Source organism: Carcharodon carcharias, chromosome 8 (assembly GCF_017639515.1).
Source record: "Carcharodon carcharias isolate sCarCar2 chromosome 8, sCarCar2.pri, whole genome shotgun sequence".
NCBI classification, from domain to species: domain Eukaryota; kingdom Metazoa; phylum Chordata; class Chondrichthyes; order Lamniformes; family Lamnidae; genus Carcharodon; species Carcharodon carcharias.
Window position 1 is genome coordinate 159,004,248 of NC_054474.1, and position 25,345 is coordinate 159,029,592.

Here is a 25,345-nt window from a genome sequence, read left to right on the forward strand (position 1 = left end):
AAAAAGAGGATAGACCAAATGAACGCATGGCTGGAGAGATGGTGTAGCTGGGAGAGATTCAGATTCTTGAGGCACTGGGACTGGCTCTGGGGAAGGTGGGACCTATACAAACCAGACAGGCTGCACCCAGGCAGAGCTGGGACCAGTGTCCTTGCAGGGGCTTTTGCTAGTTCTGTTGGGGAGTATTTAAACTAGTGTGGCAGGGGGTTGGGATCCCAGGAGTAGGATCAGATAGGTCAGATTCAGATCGTAAAAATGGACGTAGAACATTAGCTGGGGACGTTGTGATAGACATGGAGTTACAGGAGAAGCAAAGTTTACAAAGTGTCCAGCAAGGGAAATTGTTGGGGTTAAACTGTTTATACTTCAATGCAAGGAGTATTACAAACAAGGTAGATGAATTAAGGGCCCAGGTAGACACATGGCAGCAGGATGTCATTGCTATAATGGAGACCAGGTTAAAGGAGGGTCAAAACTGGCAGCTTAATATCCCTGGTTATTGAGTCTTCAGACATGATAGAGTAGGAGATAAAAAAGGAGTGGGGGTAGCACTAATGGTTAAAGAATCAATTCCAGTTGTGAGAAGAGATGATATACTAAATGGGTCAACAAACGAGGCTTTATGAATTGAGCTTAGAAATAAGAAAGGGGCAGTCACACTACTGGGAGTATACTACAGACCCCCAAATAGTGAAAGGGAGACGTTAGAAATATGTAGGCAAATTTCTGCTTGTAAGAACAAGAGGGCAATAATAGTAAGAGACTTCAACTATCCTAATATCAACTGGGATTCAAACAATATAAGGGGCACTGAGGGAGGAAAATTCATGCAGTGTGTCCAGGAAAGTTTTTTCAACCAATTAGTGACAAACCCAATGAGAGGAGATGCAATTCTAGACTTAGTCTTGGGGAACGAAGAAGGGCAAATGGGTGAAGTGACAGTTGGTGACCATGTCAGGGACAGTGATCGCAATTCAGTTAGATTTAGCATTACCATGCAAAAGACAGAGATAAGGCAGGAGTAAAAGTCTTGAACTGGGGGAAGGCAAATTTTGCAGTAGGGACTTGGCTGAGGTTGGCACTGCTGGAAGATAAAACAGTGGAAAACCAGTGGGAAGCACAAAAAATCGAGATCCTAATTGTACAAAGTAGACATGTCCCCTTCAAAAATAAGAGTGGTACTGCCAAATCTAGACCCCCCCCCCCGGGTTGTCTAGAGGAATACAGGGGAAGATCAAACAGAAAAAGAAAGCGTACAACAGGCACAAAGAACTAAGCACTGCAGATAGCGTAGACGAATATAGCAAGTGCAGGGACAAAGTAAAAAAGGAAATCAAAGAGAGGGCATGAGAAAAGATTAGCAAATAAACTTAAAGATAACCCAAAGATGTTTTACCAATACATTAATGCTAAAAGGTTTGTTAGGGAAAAAGTGGGACTTATCAGAAATGAAGATGGAAACTTATGTGTAGATGCAGAGGCTGTGGGTAGGGTTTTGAATGAATATTTTGTCTCCATGTTTACAAAGGAAAGGGAGGATGTAGATATGGTAGTCTAGGAGGAACACTGCGAGATATTGGACGGGATAGACATAAAGAGAGAGGAAGTACTCGAAGGGTTGAAATTCTTGTAAGTTGATAAGTCACCAGGGCCAGATGGATTGTTTCCGAGGCTGCTGAAGGAAGTCAGGGAGGAGCTGGCAGATGCTCTGAGGATGATTTTCCAATCTTCACTAGATACGGGGGAGGTACTGGAGGACTGGAGAAATGCAAACGTAGTTCCATTGTTTAAAAGAGATCAAAGGAAATGCCAAACAATTATAGGCTAGTTAGTCTTACATCGGTGGTGAGCAAATTAGTAGAATCAATCCTGAAAGATAGGATTAACTGTCATGTGGAAAGGCTAGTCAGGGATGGTCAGCATGGATTTGTTAAAGGAAGGTCTTGCCTCACAAATTTGATTGAATTCTTTGAGGAAGTGACAAGAAGGGTTGATGAAGATAGTGCAGTGGATGTTTTGTACATGGATTTTAGCAAGGCATTTGACAAGGTCCCACATGGCAGATTGGTCAGGAAAGTAAAAGCCCATGTGATTCGGGGTAATGTGGCAAACTGGATAAATGGTTGGCTTTGTAACAAGAAAAAAAGGGTAATGGTTGATGGATACTCTTGTGAATGGAAAGTTGTCTCAAGTGGTGTTCCACAGGGCTCGGTGTTAGGATGCTTGCTGTTTGTGTTACATATTAATGATTTGGACGTGAACGTGGGGGGCATGATTGGGAAATTTGCAGATGACACAAAGATTGGCCGAGTAGTGGATAGTGTAGAGGATAGCCATAAACTCCAAAACGATATAGGTGGAGTGGGTGGTAAAGTGGCAGATGGATTTTAACATAGAGAAGTATGAGGTCATACATTTGGGGAAGTCAAACAGTTACAGGGATTACACAATAAATGGGGATATACTAAGAGGAGTAGATGAAGTGAGAGATCTTGGTGTACAAGTACACAGGTCCCTGAAGGCAACAGTTCAAGTAGACAAGGTTGTAAAGAAGGCATATGGAATGCTCTCCTTCATTGGCAGAGGTATAGAATATAAAATTAAGGATATAATGTTGGAATTGTATAAAACACTGGTGAGGCCACAACTGGAGCATTGTGTGCAGTTCTGGTCACCACATTACAGGAAGGATGTAATAGGTCTGGAGACAGTGCAGAGGAGGTTTACAAGAATGTTGCCAGGGTTAGAAAAGTGTAGCTACGAGGAGAGATTGGATTGGTTGGGATTATTTTCCCTAAAACAAAGAAGGCTGAGAGGTGACTTGATTGAGGTGAACAAAATTATGAGGGGAATAGATAGAATGGACAGGATAAAATTGTTTCCCTTGATGGAGAATTCTAGAACCAGGGGACATAGATTCAAAATAAGTGGCAGAAGGTGTAGGGGAGACATGAAGAAGAACTTTTTTACACAGAGGGTAGTGGGTGTCTAGAATTTGCTGCCCAAGTTGGTAGAGGCAGAAACTCTAAACTCTTTTAAAATCACCTGGATCTGCACCTTAAGTTAGGAAGGTGGGATTAGAAAGGGCACCTGGGTGTCCATGGACAAGATGGACCTAATGGCCTCCTTCTGTGCTGTAACTCTAAGGAGAACTTTGCCAGGTTGACTGGGCTGGGTGTCGTATCCAGTGCCTAGGGCAATGCTGGGTGGTCCATCCTGTTTCGTCCCTTTTAGACTTCATAGTGGTTTGATATGACGGAGTGGCTTGCTAGGCCATTTCAGAGACCATTTTAAGAAACAACCACATTGCTGTAAAATTAATTATTTTACTCTGGATTTCTTCTTGTCCATAGTTGAACTAAATCTTATACCATGATCACTGTCCACTAAATGTTCCCCTACTGCCATTTGATTCACTTAAACCACCTCATTCTCTAGAGCCAGATCCAGCACAGTCTCATTCCATGGAAGCATATTGATCCAGAAAAGTCTCCTGAACACACTCCAGAAACTCTTCCTCCTCTCTGCCTATTACTATCCTAGTCTGTATTAAGATTATTAAAATCCTTATAATAGCTACTCTATAATTTTCGCACCTCTCTATAATTTCCTTGCAAAATTGTTCCTCTATCTTCCCCACTAGTTGGTAGCCTATAGAATACGCCTGGTAATGGTACCTCGTTTTTTCTCCAGCCTTACTGATTTTTCACTGTCCATTTTGGAGTCAGGACCCAAATTGGAAAAAAATTGGCTCCAAGTGAAAGTCACTTCCAAATGTTCTTTTTTTCCCTCTGCCGATTAAACGTCACAGAATGAATGATTGGTATGATTATTTCATAGACACAACCAGACCAAGTTTTGATGCTTTCTCAAGTGCCAAAAAAGGTATCCCTACTGCACGATACACTTTCTTGGCTGTAACATTAGAAACCCAGACATGCCCAGGTTGGATAATTTGTGCGTCCACTCTAAAGATTAATAATATACGTATTGTTTCAAACTACCAACCTATGAAAAAGTGAAGGCTACATTATAATGTTATTCTTCAGGCTAGCTCAAATTTTCATGGGCTCCAGTATTCTTAATGCATAATTGCAGCAGTCGGGCACCAGTTGCAGCACAGATTACAAGTGTAGAAGGTTGCGAAGTTCCCCTATGCATGTTGTACTGCACTGGATTACTTGCTGTAATTTTTCTTAAATAAAATTATTCACTGTTATGTGGAGTAAGTATTTAATTTGTTCTTTAATTGTTGTGCTACAGAAAAATATTTATGGTTATGTTGGGATGAATCAGAATGGTGTTTTGTGACATTGCACTGCTTTACTGCACCATCTCTATTTAGCCTTATGCAGCAGTTGCCTGTGCATCTGCTTCTGTGTATTTTGGGTAATAGTATTCTATAGTTACTGTGTGTATTTGTTTCTTGAGCAGTCCTGATGGTAGTTACACCGAAGAACAGAACCAAGACCCTCAGTTAAAAGTCGCAGCACAGAGTGAATTTGATGATGAGTTTGATGATGAAGAAACACTGGCAGCAATTGGCACATGCAAAGCCATGTATCCTTTTGAAGGTATATGTACTGCGGAGAAAACTATTGCTCAGAAACCTCTTGGCATTTTTACAATCTTCGAGATCCAATGTGCTTTAGAATGCTAGATTTTCTCCTGCAATTTTCCCACACAGTAAATTCACTGACCTTCCAACGCACTTGTTGAGGTTAGGGCCAAAATGGAGATGAAGCGCTGCCCCAAAAGTAGAATGAATCAAATAATTCACTCCCTTCTATCTCCCACTGTGTCAGTGCCTTGTGGCTGAACTCTGAGAGATGGTTTTCTTTTAGCGAGGTGTGGTGAGAAACTGAGCAATAATCTGGAGAAAGGGAGAGGTGAGCATCAGAATTTGAGTTGTGCTTTGTGGAGATGGAGAGGGAAACAGATGGCTCCAGTATGATTGTTTACTTATGATACTTGGCAGCAAAGGCAGAAGGGATTAAAAAGCATAGCAGTTTGCCATTGAGCAAAAGGGTCCAGGTTTACTTAAACAACCTTGGTTTTGTGGGATGGTCACTGAGCAGAGGGCAAATTACCAGAAGAGTTAACCAGAAAACAGTTTGCATCCCAACAAATAGTGACAGAACAATATTGTAGTTGGGCAAAGCTGAGATCGCTACAGCCTCAACCAAGAAATGGTGCATATTATGGAGGAGTCCAGCCTATGCCTTTCCAAGTCTCTTCTTTTAATTGAAACATTTCAGAGGTCACTAAGATTAAAAAATAGCAACAGTGCATAAGCCTCCCAAATAAAGAAAATCAACTAATCTACAAGTTCTCCAGAAAACTGCGTTCCTGTCCCAAATGATAGATTTAGAGGTACATAGCTTATAAAAGGATGAAATAAAGCAGAAAGGAGTTTTTGCCTAAAGCTGCCTGTATTTGTCATCTGATTCGATTTTACCTGATATTTACAACTTGTTTCATTTCAGGTCAAAATGAAGGAACAATAGCAATGGCGGAAGGAGAAACACTGAGCGTGATAGAGGAAGATAAAGGAGATGGTTGGACAAGAGTCCGACGGAATGAGGATGAAGAAGGATACGTTCCAACATCCTACGTGGAAGTATATTTGGACAGAAATACCAAAGGTGCAATGACTTACATCTAGTTTTAAGAAAACTCTAGGTGAAAGTTTTGTCCGACAGGGCCATGTGCTGTGTTACCCACAGATATTAGAATGCTACTAAGTGCAATACACAGTGTGGTCATGTAACTGCATTACTGTGCACTATGTGAACAAGCATTTTGACTTCTTGTGGAGCAGAGAGGGAGAACATGAGCATTAATTGTTGTCTGCTCAGTGAGATTGCATTTTGGCACACAATGATATCAATGCCAATACTTGAGTTAGGTTTCACAAAAAAACTAACTTCCATTGTCCATGACCACACACACAAACACCCTTTTTTGAGTTTGAAAATTAAAATCACATCATGATACAGCTGCAAATTTAAATATAACGCTGAAAGCAATTAAGTTCATTATTATGTTCTAATTTGTATGCATATTTTACTCTATTATTAAATGGGTGTTCAATTTTATTTATTAAAACTAAATTTTAATTGTTTACTCACCAACAGAATCCTCTACTTACTCCCAAGCTGGATACAGCTGCACTGCAGTGAGACCCCATTTGTAGTATAGATAGTCTTCAGTGGAGGTATCATTGCCTTCTTTCTGTTTCCTTTCCAACATTGTCCTATATTACAACAGTAACTACACTTTAAAGTACTTTGGATCATCCAGGGATAATGATAAGTATGATGTAAATGCAAATTCATTTTCTCTCACTTTTTCTCTATCTTACTTTCTCCCTAATGGAATGGCTCAGTGGGGCCATTTTAATTGGCAAACTGTTCATTGATTACATTAGGCAAATGTCATTTTAAAAACGATGCCAGTGCTACAAATTGGGTTTTTCCACAATGAAGTTGCATCCAGCATAAAACCCTAGATCAAAGGTTTTGTCAGTAAGTAACCTAATGAATTGCATATCTTTGTTTAATAATAATAGTGTTCCTCTTTAAAACATGGCACTCATTACATAACTTGCATTTCAGTTGGGTGCACTGTATTATGATATTGGTATCCTTATTACTTGACCATATTTTTTAAAGCTGTTAGGTTATATTTTTAAATTTGATTCCTTTCATGGTTGCCAAGGGTAGCAACAATTTTGTCCATTTGGCACAGCAGGTACATGTCAGTCAGCAGCTTTGTTTGCACCAGTTTTAAAATATGTTTTTAATTGACATTGCTGTTTCAGTTGTTAATCTACTTGCTCTATGTTTAAGAAAACCTGAGCAGAGTGGTTAACAGATATGAGTCAGAGTACTGAATGCAATTACTTTGCACACCAAGTCTATACATGTGGAAGCTGGCATTCTTCTGAGCTGGAGTACCATACTGGCAGAGATTGCATGAATACTTTTCTGTAGCATGGAGCCATATATTATATCTACAAGCTTGATAGTCCTTTTCACTGCCCAGCAATTTACCAGTGTTAGAGTTTGTGAAGCATAAGCTATGTTTCATGCAATAAAAACAGAATGCTGGAAAAATCTCAGCAGGCCTGGCAGCATCTGTGGAGAGAAACAGCGTCAACGTTTCAAGTCCATATGACTTCTTCAGAGCTTTGTTTCTGTCTCTACACATACTGCCAGACCTGCAAAGCATTTCTAGCATTTGCTGTTTTTATTTCTGATTTTCAGCATCCACATTATTTTGCTATTGTTTAATGCAATGCTTTGCTTTGTTGCATTAGCTTTAGAATTATGTTTGAAGAAAATCACTCTAAAAACAATACTTTTTTGGTATAAATTTAATACTAATCAGTTCTCAGTACAATGAAGACCTTTACATGCTCAAAATCTTAACTCTTTACTGTATATTAATGGAAAACTGATCTGCAACTAAGCCAACAAAATGCAAATATTTCTCAATGTAATTATTGTTATCCGAGCATATAGCTCCACAGCAATTGCATTGTGTTGGACTTCTCCACAACAGAACAACATGTACACTAAAGAAACAATTTGCACTTGATGCCTGAACAAGAATTACAATTCAAAAAAGTGTCAGTAAATGCCCTTTGATATCTTTAAAATTATTACATATTTTATTCCTATTTACAGACCAGAATCATTGTATAAACAGAATAAAGCACTCAATTTGACCCAACAATCTTAAGTAGAACAGCCCTGAGTAATAGTCTAGGGGTTTGCCCCTTATGTGTTACATAGTCTGTTGTTCAAGGCGGCAGCTCACCACCACCTTCTCAAGGGCAATTAAGGATAGAATGTAAATGCTTGTCTAGTCAAAGCCCACATCCCGTGAACGAATAAATAAATCAAAAATGCCAGTAATTTGAATAGAAAAGGCTAGAAATTTTAGCAGCCTGGCAACATCTATGGAGAGAGAGAGAAGCAGAAACCAGACTTTTTGATAAGATAATTAGCCCCACCTTGGGACCGAAAGCAGGACCTGACCCCGCACAGATGGGTAGGTCCCTGGGTCCCTGGGCGACATGTTACTGTTGGCTGCCAGAACCGCTGTCCAGTGGGGGACAGTGGCCTGCTTCGAGAGCTGCTACAGCAGCGCCACTGGTAGAGGAGACCATGGCTGAGGCTGCATGAAGAAGGAAAGGATGCCTCCAGGTTAAACTACCCATGAAGGCAAGGTTTTTTTTCTCTTACTGTGCTGGGACTAGGCTTCAATGATGGGTTGTGGGGTGCACACTCCAGTGGGGCACTGTGGCTGCTGGGGAAAACAGAACTGCCAGGAGGGACATTCCATGGGCCATAGAGGTAACCTATGGAGTCAGGAAGTGACTGATTATTAGCCAACTAATTGGCCGCCCACCTCCAGTCAGCAGACAGCTGTGTTGTTGGGGTTCCTGCCTCTTGTACTATTCCGTGGCGGCCTCCCGATGCCTTCCGCCACCTTTTTATCAGGCCTCTCGTTTTCAAGCCCATCTCCAGCGTTAATGTTTCAGATCTGTGACCTTTCAAGGGAACTTTGCGGTTGTTGTTTATTTCTCTCAGGTGCAGCCACACCTACTGAGTATTGCCGTCATTTTCATTTTATTGCAGATTTCCAGCATCCACAGTGTTTTGCTTTCATATCTCTAATTTGAAATTATTCCATCACACCAAACCCACTATATGAATGCTGACCTTCAGCTGGAAGTTCAGAGTTCACTATTTTGAGCAGATAATGTTTGGCTTTATTTGTGTACAAGTTTACCTAATCTAGATATATAGCCTAACTGATACCAGTCACTGATTTGATTCTGGGGACTTCAGAAAATCAGTATAGTACATTTTTGTTATTAATGTATATGTTTGTATATCTTCATATGCAAGTTGCCTGCTCCCTATGTTACTCTTTTAGCACATGCTGTGTAGTAGACAACAATCCCAGGCAAAGATTGATCAGTATTTCAGTGCAGAGCAAGCTTAACATTGCTTAATAGCAAAACTGCTTTGTGTTAGGTACTTAAAGATTACCATTTATATCCGAAAACTGGACCCTTTTAAATGTACAGAAATTGTGTGCACCATAGAGCCAAAAATTTTTTTGAGGTCTTCTGAGATGGGACATACTCCCCAAGATGAACTATGGGACCCCTCGGAAGTCCCAATGCAGTGACTCCGTGGGAATTGCCCAGGAAGATTGAACTTCAGATGGACTTTTCCCCTGCCCCTCAGGACCCTCTCCTGGTAGAGATTCAAGAGTCTCCAACTCTTGAGTTAAAGTCAGAGACTACGGACAGTTCCCACTTACTTATCTGGATAGTTACTCAGGAAACATTAGACAGACTAAAACCCAGTCTAACACCTGGGTAGCTGTACTGACCCCAAATCACTCTCACTGGCTCCCCTCCCAACTTAAGAGTAACATAGCCCCACCACCCAATGAACCTTCAGCCCATTGTTTCTCTGCTACCACCTGACCTGACTCTTCCCCTCCCCGTTATCCCCACCCCACCAGACTAACCACCACCACCAAACTACCCCCCCTCCTCACTGCCTAACCTGCCCTGATCTGACCTTACCACCCTACCCCTTACCTTACCCATCCAACCCCCTTACCTACTTACCTTACCCACCCTATCCCATTATGCACCCGATCCCGTTACCCACATACCATACCCATCCCTACCCTCTTACATATTTGCCTTCTCTCCGTAGCTTTTCAAAGAAGCTTTGGGGCATTTAAATTCTACTTAAACACAATACAGTAGCTAGTGCCCTAAAAAGGGAGTGTGGCTTCTGCACAGATTCTCTCCGATGTTCCCTCCAAGGTTTCCTGCACCGAGTCAGTTTGGAAGGATCCTCCATCTGAAAGCTGCCCTGAAAAATTGGAGGAAGCTAAGTGTACTTTTGTCTGTTCAGGAGCAGAAATGGGGGTTTCAACCCTGGAAGGAAGGGTCAGGTCTACATCCTCTAGTTTAGGAGGATGAGAGGTGATCTCATTGGAACATATTAAGTTCTTAGAGGACTTGAAAGGATAGATGCTGAGAAGGTTGTTTGACCTGGTTGGAGAGTCTAGAACTAGGAGCCATAGATTCAAGTTTAGGCCTCAACCATTTAAAACTAAAATGAGAGATTTCTTCACTCAGAGGGTTGTGAGTCTTTGGACTTCTGTACCTCAGAGGCTGCTAATGCTTCATAATTGCGTATATCTGAGATGGCGATTGACAGATTATTGGACACAAAAGGAATCAAGGGGTACGGGGATAGGCGGGAAAGTGGAGCTGAGGTAGAAGATCAGCCATGATCTTATTGAATGTGGAGTAGGTTCAGTAGGCTGTATGGCCTACTTCTGCTCCTATTTCTTATCTAATGTTTTTTGGGAAAAATTTCTAGTTTATCCATCTTGAATCTTCTAGTTTTGATTCCACAAATGAGTAATTATTTGAGTAAATAGCTGCATTCTTTGTTTGAAATAACAAGTAATGGAAAGGTCAGTTAGTACAGGGTTTTTTTTACTGAAGTACAATTGGTTAAAGTGTATATTGGAGAAATGTGTACAAACAACAAAAGATTAATCATTTGCTTCGTTGCTTGGAATGGCGTTTATTTTCAAAGTTTCAAGTTCATAAAGTTTCTGATTGAAAGACAGTGCCTCAAGCCTTTGAAGGAATGGTCACACAAAACCTCTGCACTTACCATGTTGTAGCACAAATTAAGAATTATGTTTTAGTGAAAGTGAGCAAAAGGTTCTCTTTTGCCTTCTCTTTCAGGAAAGTATGGTTGTGTTGGGATTTCATGTACTTAAAAGAAATGTTTCACTCCACCCGCATCTATTTTATTCCCAGACCATGCATCTCCTGCAACCAAGAGGACATGCAGGAAACTTGCTTTCAAGCCTCCACCAGTGCTGCTTATAAGGTGTATTAGAGCAACATATTAATGCCCTCCTCTTGCCTACTGAGACGTTCAGGGGCCCCTGTTGGATATCTCCCCACAGCAGCATAAGTGAGATGTAGCTCAGCAGAGTAGAGGATTGAACCTGCATCTCATCTCTTATTGCTACCATAACTGTAGCTGAATTACATTATGTTATTAATATAGCTTGCTTATTTGAGGTGAGAACTGATCTACATTTGTGCCTTTATGGAAGATACTCGAGAAAATAAAAGTTCTCACCAAAATACTATAAATTGTTCTGTTAGTAACCATGGTGATAAATTATAGTATGTACAGAATTAGTGAGAACAATTTACAAAAACCTGCCAGCATTTAATTGCCAAGAAACATTTATTCATTTTGTGATTTGTTATTTTTCAAAATAATGGTTATTTGATTTTCAGGAAAAAGGTAACATTTTTATGTTACTTTTAATTATCAGAAATTTTAGGAAAATTTGTGCATAGTTTATAAAACCAAGACATTTGAAAAGAAGCATTTATTGCCATTAATCATTTCCATCATGTATGTTTTTGTAGTTTAACTTCCAAAATTGGAAGCATCATACTTTGAAACAGCATTCTTCTCAAGATGATAGCTCTGCTTATTGTCATTTCTGATTTAAAACACATTCTAACGTTCATTAAAAAGAAAATCTTTTAAGCTTGTTTGTTTTTTTGGGACTGCAACTTATTTTCTGCGGCAACTGCACGGATTGTGTTTACAGCTGTGTGTTAGCAGATATATCTTTCAGACCAATCATTTGTTGTTAAAACAAAAAGTCCGGCAAGGTGATATTGGATCTCAGAACCAACAGAACATATATAGTGGGTTATGAGGTCCATGCCCTTTTCAAGGGAGCAGAAACCAAGATAATACTGGGGACTTCAATGCATCTATCATCTTTTTTGGACTACGAGTTTAAGTATTTTTTGGTAGGGGCCCTTGATGGTATCCATTTTAAAAATCTTCACTCTGCATTTGAAATCACCATCTCCTTAATCTGTCCTACCAGTTAAAGATTTGCGCTGTATATTTAAGTTCAGCTCATGGATTTATAGTGTATCTGTGTCAGTCTAGTCAAATTCAGCAATAGTTTTATGCATCTCGTGAATAATTTAAATTCTGGCTAGAGACCTTTGATTCTTCCATGTCGATGTAGACACATTATCAATCCCACAAAAGTACATTAGTTTAATAAAATATGGCTTGAATATTGCTGCAAAGAGAGACATATTGCCAAAGCTTTTTGTCTTGCACTCATCAGGTCAAATGTAAGAATGCTAAATTCAAACAATCATAACAATTTATGTTACAGGAGAAAAGGGTGCTGATTGGTTGGCAAGTTGACTCTGATTGACCGAGGCATTGCCATGAAGAAAGCACCAGGGAACAATAGGCTCCCCAAGCTCCTGGGTAATTATAAAAGGCACAAGGCTTGAACATATTCCTTTTGTTTGCAGAGAACAAAACCTCATGTATGAATGCAGTTCGCTGATCGAATCAAACAGCGTGTTCCTTCAGTTGTTCATAATAGGCAGAGTATAGACAATTCTCAACCAGCCCTCACTAGCAAAATCCAAATCAAAATGTCTGCTGTTAGATGTGATTCCACTATTGAGCAGCACTTGCTGAAAGATCTTGAGTGTGCTAATAGCTACACTAACAACCAATTTAAAGTTGAGCTTGTAATGTGGCTCATTTTCACCTGCTAGAAGCAACATACATTCATGAACAGGGATCGGTTCTCTGCAAACAAAAGGAATATGATCAGGCCTTGCGCCTTTTTTGACATTCAGAAGGGGTGGGGGCCCAGTCGCTTGGGGTTCTCCTGAATCTGACAATCCTCACCGCCTTGTAACTACCAGAACACGGTCATCCAGAAGTGAGTTCAAATTAGTGCACGCAGCCACATTATGACATTTGAAGTTCCAACCCGCTTCCCGGGAGCAGGTTGGCTGTCTGCGCCACCCCACCCTCAATTAAAAGCAGAAGTGAGTGTGTTGGAGTCGAGATTTGGATTTTTAACACTTCAACCTTTCACCAGGCCAAGACCTTTCTGTTTTTGGAGTTAGAATCCCCACTATATGGTCAATAGCACAAAGCATAAATATTAATTGTTTTCAGGGTAGTGTACCGAGAATGTCTGCATGATATTCTTTGTTTGAATCAGAATTTCTTTCACCGGAATTGATCATACCTAAAGTCTTAACATTTCTTCTCTTTCAGTTTGGCTGACCTGTTGTGTATTTCTAGGATTTTATATTGTGATTTCAGATTTCTAGCATTCACTGTTTGACCTTTTGCCTCAAATTTATTTAAGCTCTGGAGAGCCATGCAAAAAGTACCAGAGGTTTCCTACTGGACCCAGGTTCTACCATTTTTGAATCTTTAAAAAAATCTATCACAAGATCTTAATCAAAGTTGCATCACCTATAAGATTTCTAGAATATTTTTAACTTAGTCCATCGTGTTACTAACCTGTGTCCCTTTCTACCTCTCTCTGGACTCTAGGTACCTAAGGTGGTGTGCTGGTCCATGAATCACGGGGCGAGCTGGTATGCAAGGACACATTCTTCTGCTTAACAATTTAAAAAATGGAAGATTAGCTGGATTATTGGCCTGGTTTGGTTTTTAATGATCAAAAGCAAAACAAGAAAGAGGGGAAAAATTCTATGAACAAAAGGTGCAAGTGCTTGCTATTTATTTTACGGCATGCCATCTATTGCTCTAATTAACCTGGCTACTTTTCCATGTTAAAAACAAAAGCAGTTTTCTGATGCATGCCACTGTTGAATTTGCTTCCCATTTTTAAAACATAAGAAACAAAAGAAGTTGAATTTTGAAATCCACTTACCAGTATCCACGTACTCCACGACCACAGCGGTAACTGTGCACGGTTGTGCGTAACTGTCATACCAAAAATTGAATTTAGAGCCAGGTTAAAGGTATTTCTTGGGGTGAGGGCAGGAAGAGGGGGAAATAAAAGTGAAAAGATATAGGTTGATCCTTTCATATCTATTTTATTCCATTATATAACAAGTTAAGGAATCTTCTGGAGTCACCACAGAACATTACTGTGTTCCCAATATCTATGTGGCCTGAATGCTGCTGTCTTCAAAGTTTTTTTAATTTTCTAACTCATACATGTGACTTCAGAAATCTTGAGGATATTTTCATCCATCACCTTTTGTTACTGTGCTAATTTACATTGGAAATGAAATATGTAGTTCCTTTTCTTAGCAGATAAAATAGTGTGAAGGGTGTGGGAGCTGCTAACAATCCACTCTAACTAACCATTAAGAGAGATGCAGTGACTTCATCCATTCTGCTCTGCTATGCTGCGGTTTATTTTCAAATAAATTTCATATAGTTTGAATTATTTATTTTATACCTCTTCTGGATCTCCATGCATCCCCAACCAAAAATAGCCTCTTAAGGTTGTGCCCAGTAATATTATTCAAATAAAATGCCAGAGGGTTGGAGCCATATTTATTTACTTACAGCCACTTAACTGGGTATCAGAATATGACATCTTTGTATCTACTGCAGGTATGGTTGATTCACATTTTAGTGTGAGTTGTGTTGTTTTCAATTGTCAAAACATGTAGAAATTAAAGTTAGATTGAATTGGCCTTGCTAAGTGCATTTGTGGTCATGTAGTACATACATCTGGTATGTGGTAGATTTCTCCGTTACCATCACATCATTATTATTATGTTTATAGCACTGCCCAATATCAAACTTCAGTCTACTTTTTCTGGTCTGCATGCTCGCCCTGTTGCTCTACCTGTGCCCACCTTATGAGTGTCACTGCTTGGGACTCAACAGCACATTTTTCTTTATTTTCATTTTATTGGCTAATGATGTAGACTTGCTGGCCATATGACACTTCTTATTTTGTTTTCTTGCATGTTTACCTGTGTATATGTCGGAGTTTCTGCTGAACGATAGCTGCACTCCCTAAAGCCACCACCAAGCCATTGCCTGCTAAAATATTTAATAATAGGGTTTCAGCTGTTTGTGACTACTTTCTCCACTTCAAAACATCAGGGAAAATACAGAAGCGAGAAAGCTAATAGTTTACATTCATAGTGCACATAGAACCAGTAATGAGAGACACTGGGAAACAAATGATTATAACCTAGTATGGCTTCCAGCAGCGATTTTTTTTTTTTACTTTACAATTTTGCTGTCCTATTCTAGATTATCCTTTAATGTTCTTTTCAAGGACCACAGTTTCAAGCATTGGCTTAACATTGTACCATACAGCCAAGGAACAGCAGTGAATATCAGCTGTAGCATGATCCCATAGCAGAATGAACTGATAATGGAGGCCTTGGACCATGGGTAAAGGGAGGTGGGGTGAATTATGTGACCTACTATAAACCTTGTACTGTTCCACATGAGGTCAGGTAAGCACCTGCTCTCAGGCCTATGCCTGTTGTATTCCGCATCCAGCCACCAAGGGCAGCACAAAATCCCCCCCCAACCCCGCCCCCCACCACCCCAGAGATATGTTTGATCTGCATTCGGTTTCTTCCTGTAAGGAATGGATGAGATTGGAAACTCGCTTTATTGGAGGAGATATCTGTGTCTATGTGAATGCATGTTCATGCACTCCCTGGCACAGTCTATTTGCAGCCCCTAGAGATTGATAATAAATTCCAAAAATCAAAAAAATCCTCAAGTTATGCAGATTATATCCTTGCATGTACCAGTGACCGATATTAAATTGCCAAACACAGCACAATGCCTGGCAATGGCATTTGACCCTTCTGTCATTATCGCCATCAGAATTCGGCTGACCTGTTTGCTGCTGCAAATCACCACTATTGATGATCAATAAAACAGTAAAAAGCTACTTTTAAGGTGTCGATCTTAGCAAGCAAATTAAAAGTTCTGAATTTCCTGGACAAGTAATTTGATCAATACTTCTGTTATTTATTCAGTTATCAAAGCTAATTAAGCTACACAAAAAAGCTGCTCTCAATTGTAGTTCTAAATCGATTTAGTCTAAAAAATAATTAAAATTACTGAAGTATACCTTCACAGTGGAGAGTATATTTTTCAAATTCAGCTGAAACCCTGGGTTTGTATCAGTATTATATGTACAACAGTTGCAAAAAACAAATACCTCATTGATTTATTTAACAGCAAAAGTACAGCTTTGTTTTGTTTTGCACAAGCTTTTGTCTTACTCCTTCCAAATTTGTATTTTTCTAGTTAATTAGCAGCCATCAAGATTTATTGTTTTTATTCAGAAATCCGTTTTTTTTTCTTTAATGGATGTGTGTTGATAGCAGTTCTTCTGTTTGATGTCATTGCTTTTTTTGGATGGATAGCTGCATTAAACACAAGGGGGCCTTGGTATCAGGCTGGAGGGCAGGAATTGGAGTCCATAGTACATTGGAGTATAAGATAGTTGAGGTTTGATAAAGAATATTTAAATCTAGAAGGACCACAAATAAAGGTTGAAATCCCCAACTTAATGTGAAGATTATAGTTTGTGTTGCTGGTCAGTTTTTTTAAAAAATGGTAAATTGAATTTGGACCGGATTAGCACTAGATTTTTTCAGAAATCATCTCTGCAGATTAACATGCTCCATTTTGTATTTGAGTTCAGTGGTCCAGGAAGAGTAGTGGTAGTCACATCACATCAGGTTAAACCAAACTGAGGTTGAATCTCTCGTCCTTAATAATAATTTGTTTAATGGGACTTCAGCAAACATTTACTGCATCAGTGAACCCTATTAAAATGTAGGGTATGTGTCTCTTTTGCTCATGTTGCGCCATGGAAGAATTTTTAAATTTTCCTATGATATAATGAAGAAAAAAGGCAAGTGTGTAAAACAATGCAATTGTTGTTTGCAGTATTACCAAACCTCTCTTTTAAATGTAATGAAGGCCACTACATGCAGCAAAGTATCACCTATTGTGAACATCGTAAAACAAAGCCCCTTTCCCGCCCCACCTCGCACTTCCTATGTATCTTATGGGGGAGGGTTGAGTGAAAAACTCTTCCTGTATTTCCCAACTGCCACCAGTTCAAGCAACAGGCATTACATGAGAGCATCTTGTGATTGTTTTTATTTTCTCCTATCCCACCTTTCTCTCGATTCCTGTGAAAAGGATGCTTAACCTTCTCATAATGGTGTAGTAGAGATAAGGAATTCAGTGTAAAAATGATTGAAGCTTAATCTGTAGTGAACTGGGTTGGGTGGAAACAGTGACTGGAGATAGTGAGAGGCACCTGCCTTGTATGAAAGTGCCTGGCATTTACCCAGGAGATGCCCCCCACCTCCACCATCTGTCTTTATTTTTTTTTCCATGGCCTAACATGTAGCCTCTTTCCTTGGACACATTTTATTTACCAGCCTTTACAATCAAAAATGTTGTATCTTGAGATTAGCTTATTAAGTGTGCATTTTGTGCTGTTAATCAAAGACACTTGAGTATTAAACTCTTAATAGCAACAATACAGAGTTTCATAATGGTACATTCAAGTAAATAAGATTGAATTATTGCTAGGTGGGCTGGGGTTAAGAATCGATGGAAAATAGGAGGTAGAAAAAGTAAGCATGGTGAAGTTTAGTTGTGGGAGAATGGTGGTGATTGGTGAATAAAACTGAAGATTAGCTCCTGTAGAACTAAGTTGACTGGAAGAAAATGGCCATCAGATTTCCTCTATCGGGATTCCTGAGATCACTTTCAATAAATTTGACTAGTTTCACTGTTTGCTAACTCTTCCTTGTCAGTGGATAATGGAAAGGTGCTGTAGTAAACTGGTTACAAATCTACAATGGATCCATATCAGTTGTGTATTAAAAGCAGTTGAATAAAATGAAAATAGATACAGGTAATAATACTAGCAAAATCTTGAGTAGTAGTTTTAAAGCACAGCCAACAAAATGAGGATTGAAACTCAAACGCAGCCTGCAATGACATCAGATAGAATGAAACACAAAGAGTAGCACTGAATCCCAATGAAAGAAATAATGCACATGAGCATCCGACAAGAAAAATGTGAGTTATAATTACCAGAATGTTTTCCTTTACGTAGATGTCATTATTTGTAACTATTGTTTTTTTTTAAATGCTGCAGTGAAATGCTGATATTTTTATCATTTATCTGCCTCAGCCTCTGGATGAGCTCAGCACTTGCTTTTGTGGTTGCTGCGATTTGTGCTTTCAGTTTTGGTTTTCGTCTATTCCATTCCATGTGGAAGGGTGGCTGCACGGCTTTTAACAGCTGTTTAAAAATTAATAAATTGTTCAGATTCATTTGGAAATGATACAGAAGACACTGCCAATTGCTGGTGTATTGTTCCCTATGGAATTGAGAGCTCTGTACATAAGGTTCTCTGAATCACCTGAGAGCTTTATTTGAAGGTGAGTGTAGTGGAGGGCAACATTGTGTGGCAGTGGCATCATCGGTTTTACACACTCTGCCCTTGAGTGGGATGAAATATTGGTTTTCCTCCAAACAAGCTGTGCTGCTACTTACCAAAAAACAGACTCGGATGGCGTGTGAAGCAATTCCGATTCATTATTGAAAATTAAGCTGTGGTGCACCCATTGAATCATGGAAATGGACCCAGCCAAATTAGCACGTTATTCTGTGGGATGGGAGAACCAAAATGAAAGTGGATGAAAAAATGCATTGATTTGTTTGTATGTTTGCTGACTGTCAATATATATGGCTTTTCACTTTGCATTGTACACTTGTTTGCACATCATTCCTCCACAGGACCTACAAATCTATACTTGCAATCTTTCCTAGAATGAGTCAAGCCCTGTGTTTTGTTCCAACTGTGTAGTTACCTCCCTGTTAGATTCACCAGTTGCATTATTTTTTTCCTCAAATCACCTTGCAGTTGAGATTTTGCCTACCAAGGCGGGTAGCTCAAGTTAGGAACTTTCCCAGCTCACCAGACCATACCTCGGCGGGGGGCTGTTTATTTTTTATTCGTTCATGGAATGTGGGTATCACTGGCTAGGTCAGCATTTATTGCCCATCCCAATTGCCTTGTTTAGAGGGCATTTAAGAGTCAGGCACATTGCTGTGGGTCTGGAGTCACATGTAGTTCAGACCAGGTAAGGACAGCAGACCCCCTTCCCTATAGGATGTTAGTGAACCAGGTGGGTTTTTACGACAATCGGCAATGGTTTCGTGGTCATCATCAGACTTTTAATTCCAGATTTTTTGTTGAATTCAAATTTCACCATCTACCATGGTGGGATTCAAGCCTGGGCCCCCAGAGAATTATCCTTGGTCTTGTGGAATACTAGTCCAGTGACTAGTGGGGGGGGGGGGTTCAATACAGTGGAGATGAAAAAAATCGACTTTTAACAATCTCATACAGTTCTCACTCCTACACTTGATAGTGAAAAAGCTCCCATTCATAAAATCCATTGAAAGCTTTTAAATCTCCTCAATTGGTTAATTTCTTTATAAAAACAAACAAATATCAAGACACCTTTTCCTTTTATAGGCACTTTAAGCTGTCAATCAAACTGAACTCAGAACTCCCTGCTGAGATGATTTTAAGCTTTTGAAACTCAACCAAGCATTCATAATGATAATGATAGCCCTTGGGGAAACACCAACAATGAACTCTATTGAAACTGCACAAATTTAAAGAGTGGGGAATTCAGATCATGACATTATATGGACCTTATCTACCCTTTTAAGAGCATTTGCATCGATTCAATTCATGAGTCCAACACTGTGGGTTAAGGCCCTTGGACCAGACAAAATGGGGTCTGTTTGATTTCAGCTCTGAGTTCAAATGGCCCTGCTGAGTTCGGGTTTCCGTCCTGTGTGAATCATGACCTTCCCCCTTTTCCCTACTGACAAAAATTGGATCTGTTGGAAATGGGGGTGGGATTTCCACATCAGGGTCTCACCCACCATTTTAAAAGATCCACAGAGTCTTTCTGACTCTGTGAAAATCAGGCCTCTAGTGTGCAGGTACTCGTGCATTGGATTTTGTTTAAGAATGCATGCCACTTTGTCCTTGTAACCAATTTCCATTCATAAGAGATAGATACAAGTTTAATTGTCAAAGATAATTTTATGAAGGAGGCAGTCCTTGTTTTGCCTTATGAGAGTGACAGGATATTTAAAATGTCATTTAGCCAGTAGATGATTGGTATTTAGGGTGTCTGCAGCCATTCAAGCTGTTACAGACTATATTTTGGACAGTTATTTGCATTTCTTAAGTTACTGTATAGCTGTATTAGAAATGCTACTGCTCTTCCCACAGCTCTTTCGCAATGTCAAGGACTGTTTCCAAGATTTTTTAAAAAATGACTGAAGCATTTTTTTTCCAGTGATATTCCCAACAGAGCAAAGCTACTTACTGCTAAATTTGTTTGGTCTCCCAGCTTTCTTTTTCTACAAATGAATCATGTGTTTTCATTTTGCTTGTATTTTTTTTTACCTCTGTCAACTATAGCAGTTTATTGAAGTACTCTTTCTTGCACTGCTTCTATAACACTTCCCATAAATGAACTTTATCATTTTTAATCTAGAAACTTTTTTTCTGTAATTGCCTTTACAGAGATGGGTGATCCAAGAATTAAAATTAAATCAAATTGAGTTAATATTCTTACTGGATTTAACTACACTGCACTCACTTTGGTTTTCATTAATTAAACATATACTGGAATGTTTTTATTTTATAGATTATAGTCACTAATGCCTTTGTTTTCAATTAATGCACAAATATGTGGCAATAATATAACACAATGTGTAACCAATTGAAAAATGTCTATGATGAGTTGCCTATTTTAAGAACAAATTTGTATATACAAAGAAACTTTCTTTTAAAGGTCTGTCTTTGAATGGCAAATCCACTTGTTTATATCTTGTTTCACATTGGTACTGAAAGTGGCCTAACATGTCAAAATCATTTCGCCCCAAGAATCGAGTTAAAAGTGAGTCTTCTGTTTGATTTCTCATCCGACGTCACAAGGATTCCAGTGCTAGCTAGTCCTGACTCCTGTTTGTCACCGCTCAATTAATTTAAGGTCAGATTTCCAGAGGAATTTAAGAATACATTCAGAAACAAAAATGCCACTAACAATAATATGAACACATAAGCAGGGAGACACAATTTACCCAGTTCAAAATATTTTACAAATTCAACTGCGTAGCCAATTCCAGTTACTGGGTTTAATCAACTGGTTCATTTAGCAAGAAAAAGCATTTTGCGATAGAAAGTGACATCCTTTTGATCTAGGATAGGACGGCCCCTTCAATCTTTCGTCCAGAATCAACTGTCTTAACATGAAACATTATGGGTGTGGGTGGTCATTACGGACTACATGTTTTAAAATGGTTGATAGATCATCAGACCTTTAACAATGTCGAACTGGAACAGGGATTTTAATGTTTTCAAAAACCTAGGAAAGATGGCAAGTATTGAAGATTAAGTCCATTAGCTAGCAGCTCAAGTTTACAGAAAACTGCTCTTCACAAACTGCTACAATATTAACTACTTTCAGAATGCACTATAAAACTATCAGTCATCAAGTTCTATCGTTTTTTTTGGGAAAATGAAATTCTAGTTTCACATTTAAGAAGGCTAAATTAGTAGCTAATTGTTTAAAAAAAATTAATTGGATTCCACAGTGTAATTCTTGATGGAGAGTATATTATTGTCAGACAAAAGTTTATGTGAATGTTTATAATGTTCATGATAGACTGTGGTATTTGAGGAGCAGTAGCAATTAGAATGTTTCAGAAATGATTGCTGTTATTTTACTGATGAATTTAAGGATCCTATTTGAGCATGTGCATTAGCTGGCATCAGAAGTCCATTCATTGTGTGCTTCCTTACAGCAATGTCGTGGTAACTTGAGGAATCCATCTTCAGTTTGTTTTTTGCCAATAGATTCTTGTTATATACCATACAACATGAGCCAAAAACAGGAATATTATGATTCATATCTTACTGCCTTTTAGTCCCTTTCATTTTGTAAATATTTTAAAGCAATTTGATGGAAAAGCAATTGGCTTTAGAAGTTATACCCTTTTTTGGTCAAAGATTATTAATATTTGTTGCTTATACATGAAAATTTTATTTGTGTTTTTTAATAGTGTAACTTCCTTCTCAGCCACTTTTGACCTCCTGAAATAGCCAATTAAAGCCTTAAACACGGCTTTTTTTAAAAAAAATTTATATATATAAATATTATAATTGTGCACTTTTGTTATGCCTTGTTTCTGAGCACTGAGTTCATTTTGTTTTTATAAAGATTCTACCCTGTATAATGTGCCACCATGAATGTTCCAGTTTATACAACTTTAAATGCTGTGCTGTTTTTACGTTTTGGACAATAATGTTGAAGTCCTCCCCACACACCCACCCCACAATAAAACATGGTATCGGTATAAACAACTACTGGAAATCTGAAATAAAAACAGAAAATGCTGATTTAAATCTGAGTAAGAAAGGCAGACAAATATTTAATCAAAACTGGTTGTCTCTCAATATGGTTTCTACAGTAAAACTCAGTGCAAATGTTCCTTGAGTTCTGCCAAGGAACAAAACAGTAGAAAAGCATTGACTGGTGAGGGTGGAAATTAGGTGTATTGAAGTTCACACTTAACTTGATTTGAGCATTTGCTTACAATAATTAATTTTTGGTACAACGTATAGAAAATGAACCACCATTTTTTATAGGTACCCATATCATGTTTTACGTATGCCCAATTTGGAATTGGTCCATACAGGTCTGGAAGAAATATGCCCAGGGGCACTTTTTTGTCTCATTGACTAAACTTACCGATTTTTATATTACTGAGTTGAAACAAACATGTTAAAGGGGCCAATTCACTGAGTGTACTGATGTCATTGCACTTCATTGCCTGGGGTGCAGAGCAAGTAGTGACAGTGTGAGTAAAGCATGGTAACATTCCAAATACATAAGGCCACACGAAAACTCGAATTGTATTTTATTAAAATTGCAATGAGGAAAATATCATATATTTTTAAAATAAGGCATTTGGTGGAAAGTGGATGTTATTGAAAAGGATTCAAAAAATGTATGCAGTGATGCAGAAGTATCACCTGAAGGAACTCCAGATTCTTACTGGACCTATTAAAGGGAGAATCCGAGTGTCAGTGATCTTTGATAAAGGTGTACTTTTGGTCAGCATCCCAGTTGGCAGATTTTCAGGCTTCTCTGTTCACATGTTCATTCTTGTGACAGCAGGGAGGCAAGAGGTGATAAAGAATGTAAGAGAAATACATTTACACAAACAGGGAAAGTACACTAACAAAACAGTTATAGATATATTTTTTGCAAAAAAAGTAACTGTATTTGAAATATTAACTGTTTTACAAAGCACTGCTTCACTGCCTTTGTCACCTGTCTGGTTTTGAAATAAGCTGTCTAGAAATTTCTAAATGCCAACAAGGCACCAAGGGGGCAATTTGATCCTAACTTGCTATATCAGGCGGAACCCTGATTTTACACTTTTACACTCTCTGTAATATTATTCGTTGACTTAAATGGAGATTAAAATTTGGCGAGCTATGAAACCAACACTGGTCCCAATCCAGTCAGTTTCCTGAATGGTGGGAGAGGTTAAAATTGTCCCCATTGAACAGGGTGTAAAATCACCTGTTCCCCAATTAAAGTTGCTTGATAAAAATCTAAAGAAGAAATAATAAATTGAAATCTCTTCTTTCCTACTCACTTCTCTGTTTTAAGACCTGAAGGTGTTTTAAGGTTGTCAATGATTTTCATCATCAGCAACAAAACATGAATGAGAGCCAAAGCCATTGAACTAAACTCACATTTTTATCCCCATTTGGCTTTGGACTTGCCAAAAGTTGGTAACCCTACTGTCTCTGCTGTTTGGAGCACTGTTAGTAGGACACAGCATATGACCTGATGTGGTTGATTAGGAGTGGACTTGTGTAACTGCAGATATCAAGATTGAAATGTACAAGATACACAGTTTACTCTGAACACTTGCTTAAAGAAGTGCATCACCGCTATTTAGCAACAGTCAACTCAAGTAGAAGGAACGAGACCAAAGCGGCAATAGAAGATCAAAGAACATATCAGTGTCCAGAAGGAAGGGGCAAAACTTAAAATTAAGGAATCAGCATCGCTCCATGGAAATAAAGTTACAAAATATTTACACGTTTCATTCTGTGACAATAGAAAGCTTGCACTTCAGCTTGTGATTTAACGGGACTTTTTTTTAAATTATTCAATGAGTTTTGCCAAACGTGAAGAATAAACACCATCATAAATGCAACTTGATTTCCCTTTCTAACGTTTTAAATGCACAAATTCTAGCTTGAAACGAAAATGAAAAGCTTAATTAAACAGGTACTTTGAAAACGTAAAGATTGAATGTGTGGACTTCATTTCCTGTTGTTGAGTTAGAACCTGTCGATAAAATTCCTTGAAATGAGAGATATAAACCCATCGCTAGCCCTAATCGTTTTTACATGTAGAAAAATGAAAGTCTTGCATTTAACACATATTGCCTGTAATTTGGTTGACTGGCACAGAGTACAATGAACTAAACTAGGAAATGTACAAATTGAAATCAAGAAAAATTGCTGGGAAAAGGGAATGCAAAATTACTAAGGATTAATTAAACCAAATAATCCTGAATGATCTTTTTTATTTATTCATTGAATGGAGACATTGTGGGTATGGCCAGCATTTATTACCCATCCCTAATTGCCTCACCACTTCCACTTTCTTCAACCACTGCAGTCTACATAGTACACCCACAGTGCTTTTCAAGCTTTTGGCCCAACAAGTGAATGATCATCGATAATAGTTCTAAGTCAGAATGGTATGTGAATTGAAGGGAACTTAATGGTAGTGCTCCCATGCATCTGCTGCCCTTTCCTCTGTGGTAGAAGTTGTGGTCTTTGAATGTGCTGTTGAAGGAACCTTGATGAGACCCTGCAGTGTATCTTGTTGATGGAGCAGACTGCTGCCACTCTGTGGCGGTGGTGGAGGGAATGAATGTTGAAGGTGGTAGATGGAATGCCAATCAAGCGACCCCTTCATCTTAGATGTTGTCAAGCTTCTTGAGTGTTTTTGGAGCTGCACTCACCCAGGTAAGTGAGAAATATTCCCTCACACTCCTGATTTCTGCTTTGGTGGACAGTCTTTGGGAAGTGGCTGAGTTACCACAGAATTCCCAGCCCCCGTATTGCTTTTGTAGCCACAGTCTTTTTGATGCTACTCCAGTTAAGTTTCTGATGAGTGATAAGCCCCCAGGATGTTGATAGTGGGGAATTCAGCAATGGTAGTGCCATTGAACGTCAAGTGGAGATGGTCATTGCCGCCTAGCACTTGTGCAGTGCAAACATTACCACTCAGCAGCC

At 38.9% G+C, this 25,345-nt stretch overlaps 1 protein-coding gene across 5 annotated transcripts in view; it reads left to right on the forward strand.

Moving 5' to 3' along the window:
- Nucleotides 1-24,344, forward strand: part of LOC121281570 (formin-binding protein 1) — a 274,207-nt gene extending 249,863 nt beyond the window's left edge. For 2 of the 5 annotated variants that reach the window (XM_041194555.1, XM_041194554.1), the window contains exons 15-16: nucleotides 4,435-4,574; nucleotides 5,487-6,056. In XM_041194555.1, the coding sequence (XP_041050489.1) occupies nucleotides 4,435-4,574; nucleotides 5,487-5,665 (319 nt within the window). In that variant the 3' untranslated portion in view covers nucleotides 5,666-6,056. Of the gene's footprint in view, nucleotides 1-4,434; nucleotides 4,575-5,486; nucleotides 6,057-13,484; nucleotides 14,606-21,819 lie in introns of those variants that run through there. The other 3 variants (XM_041194557.1, XM_041194556.1, XM_041194558.1) reach the window with 3 other exon arrangements.
- Nucleotides 24,345-25,345: the final 1,001 nt, after the last annotated feature.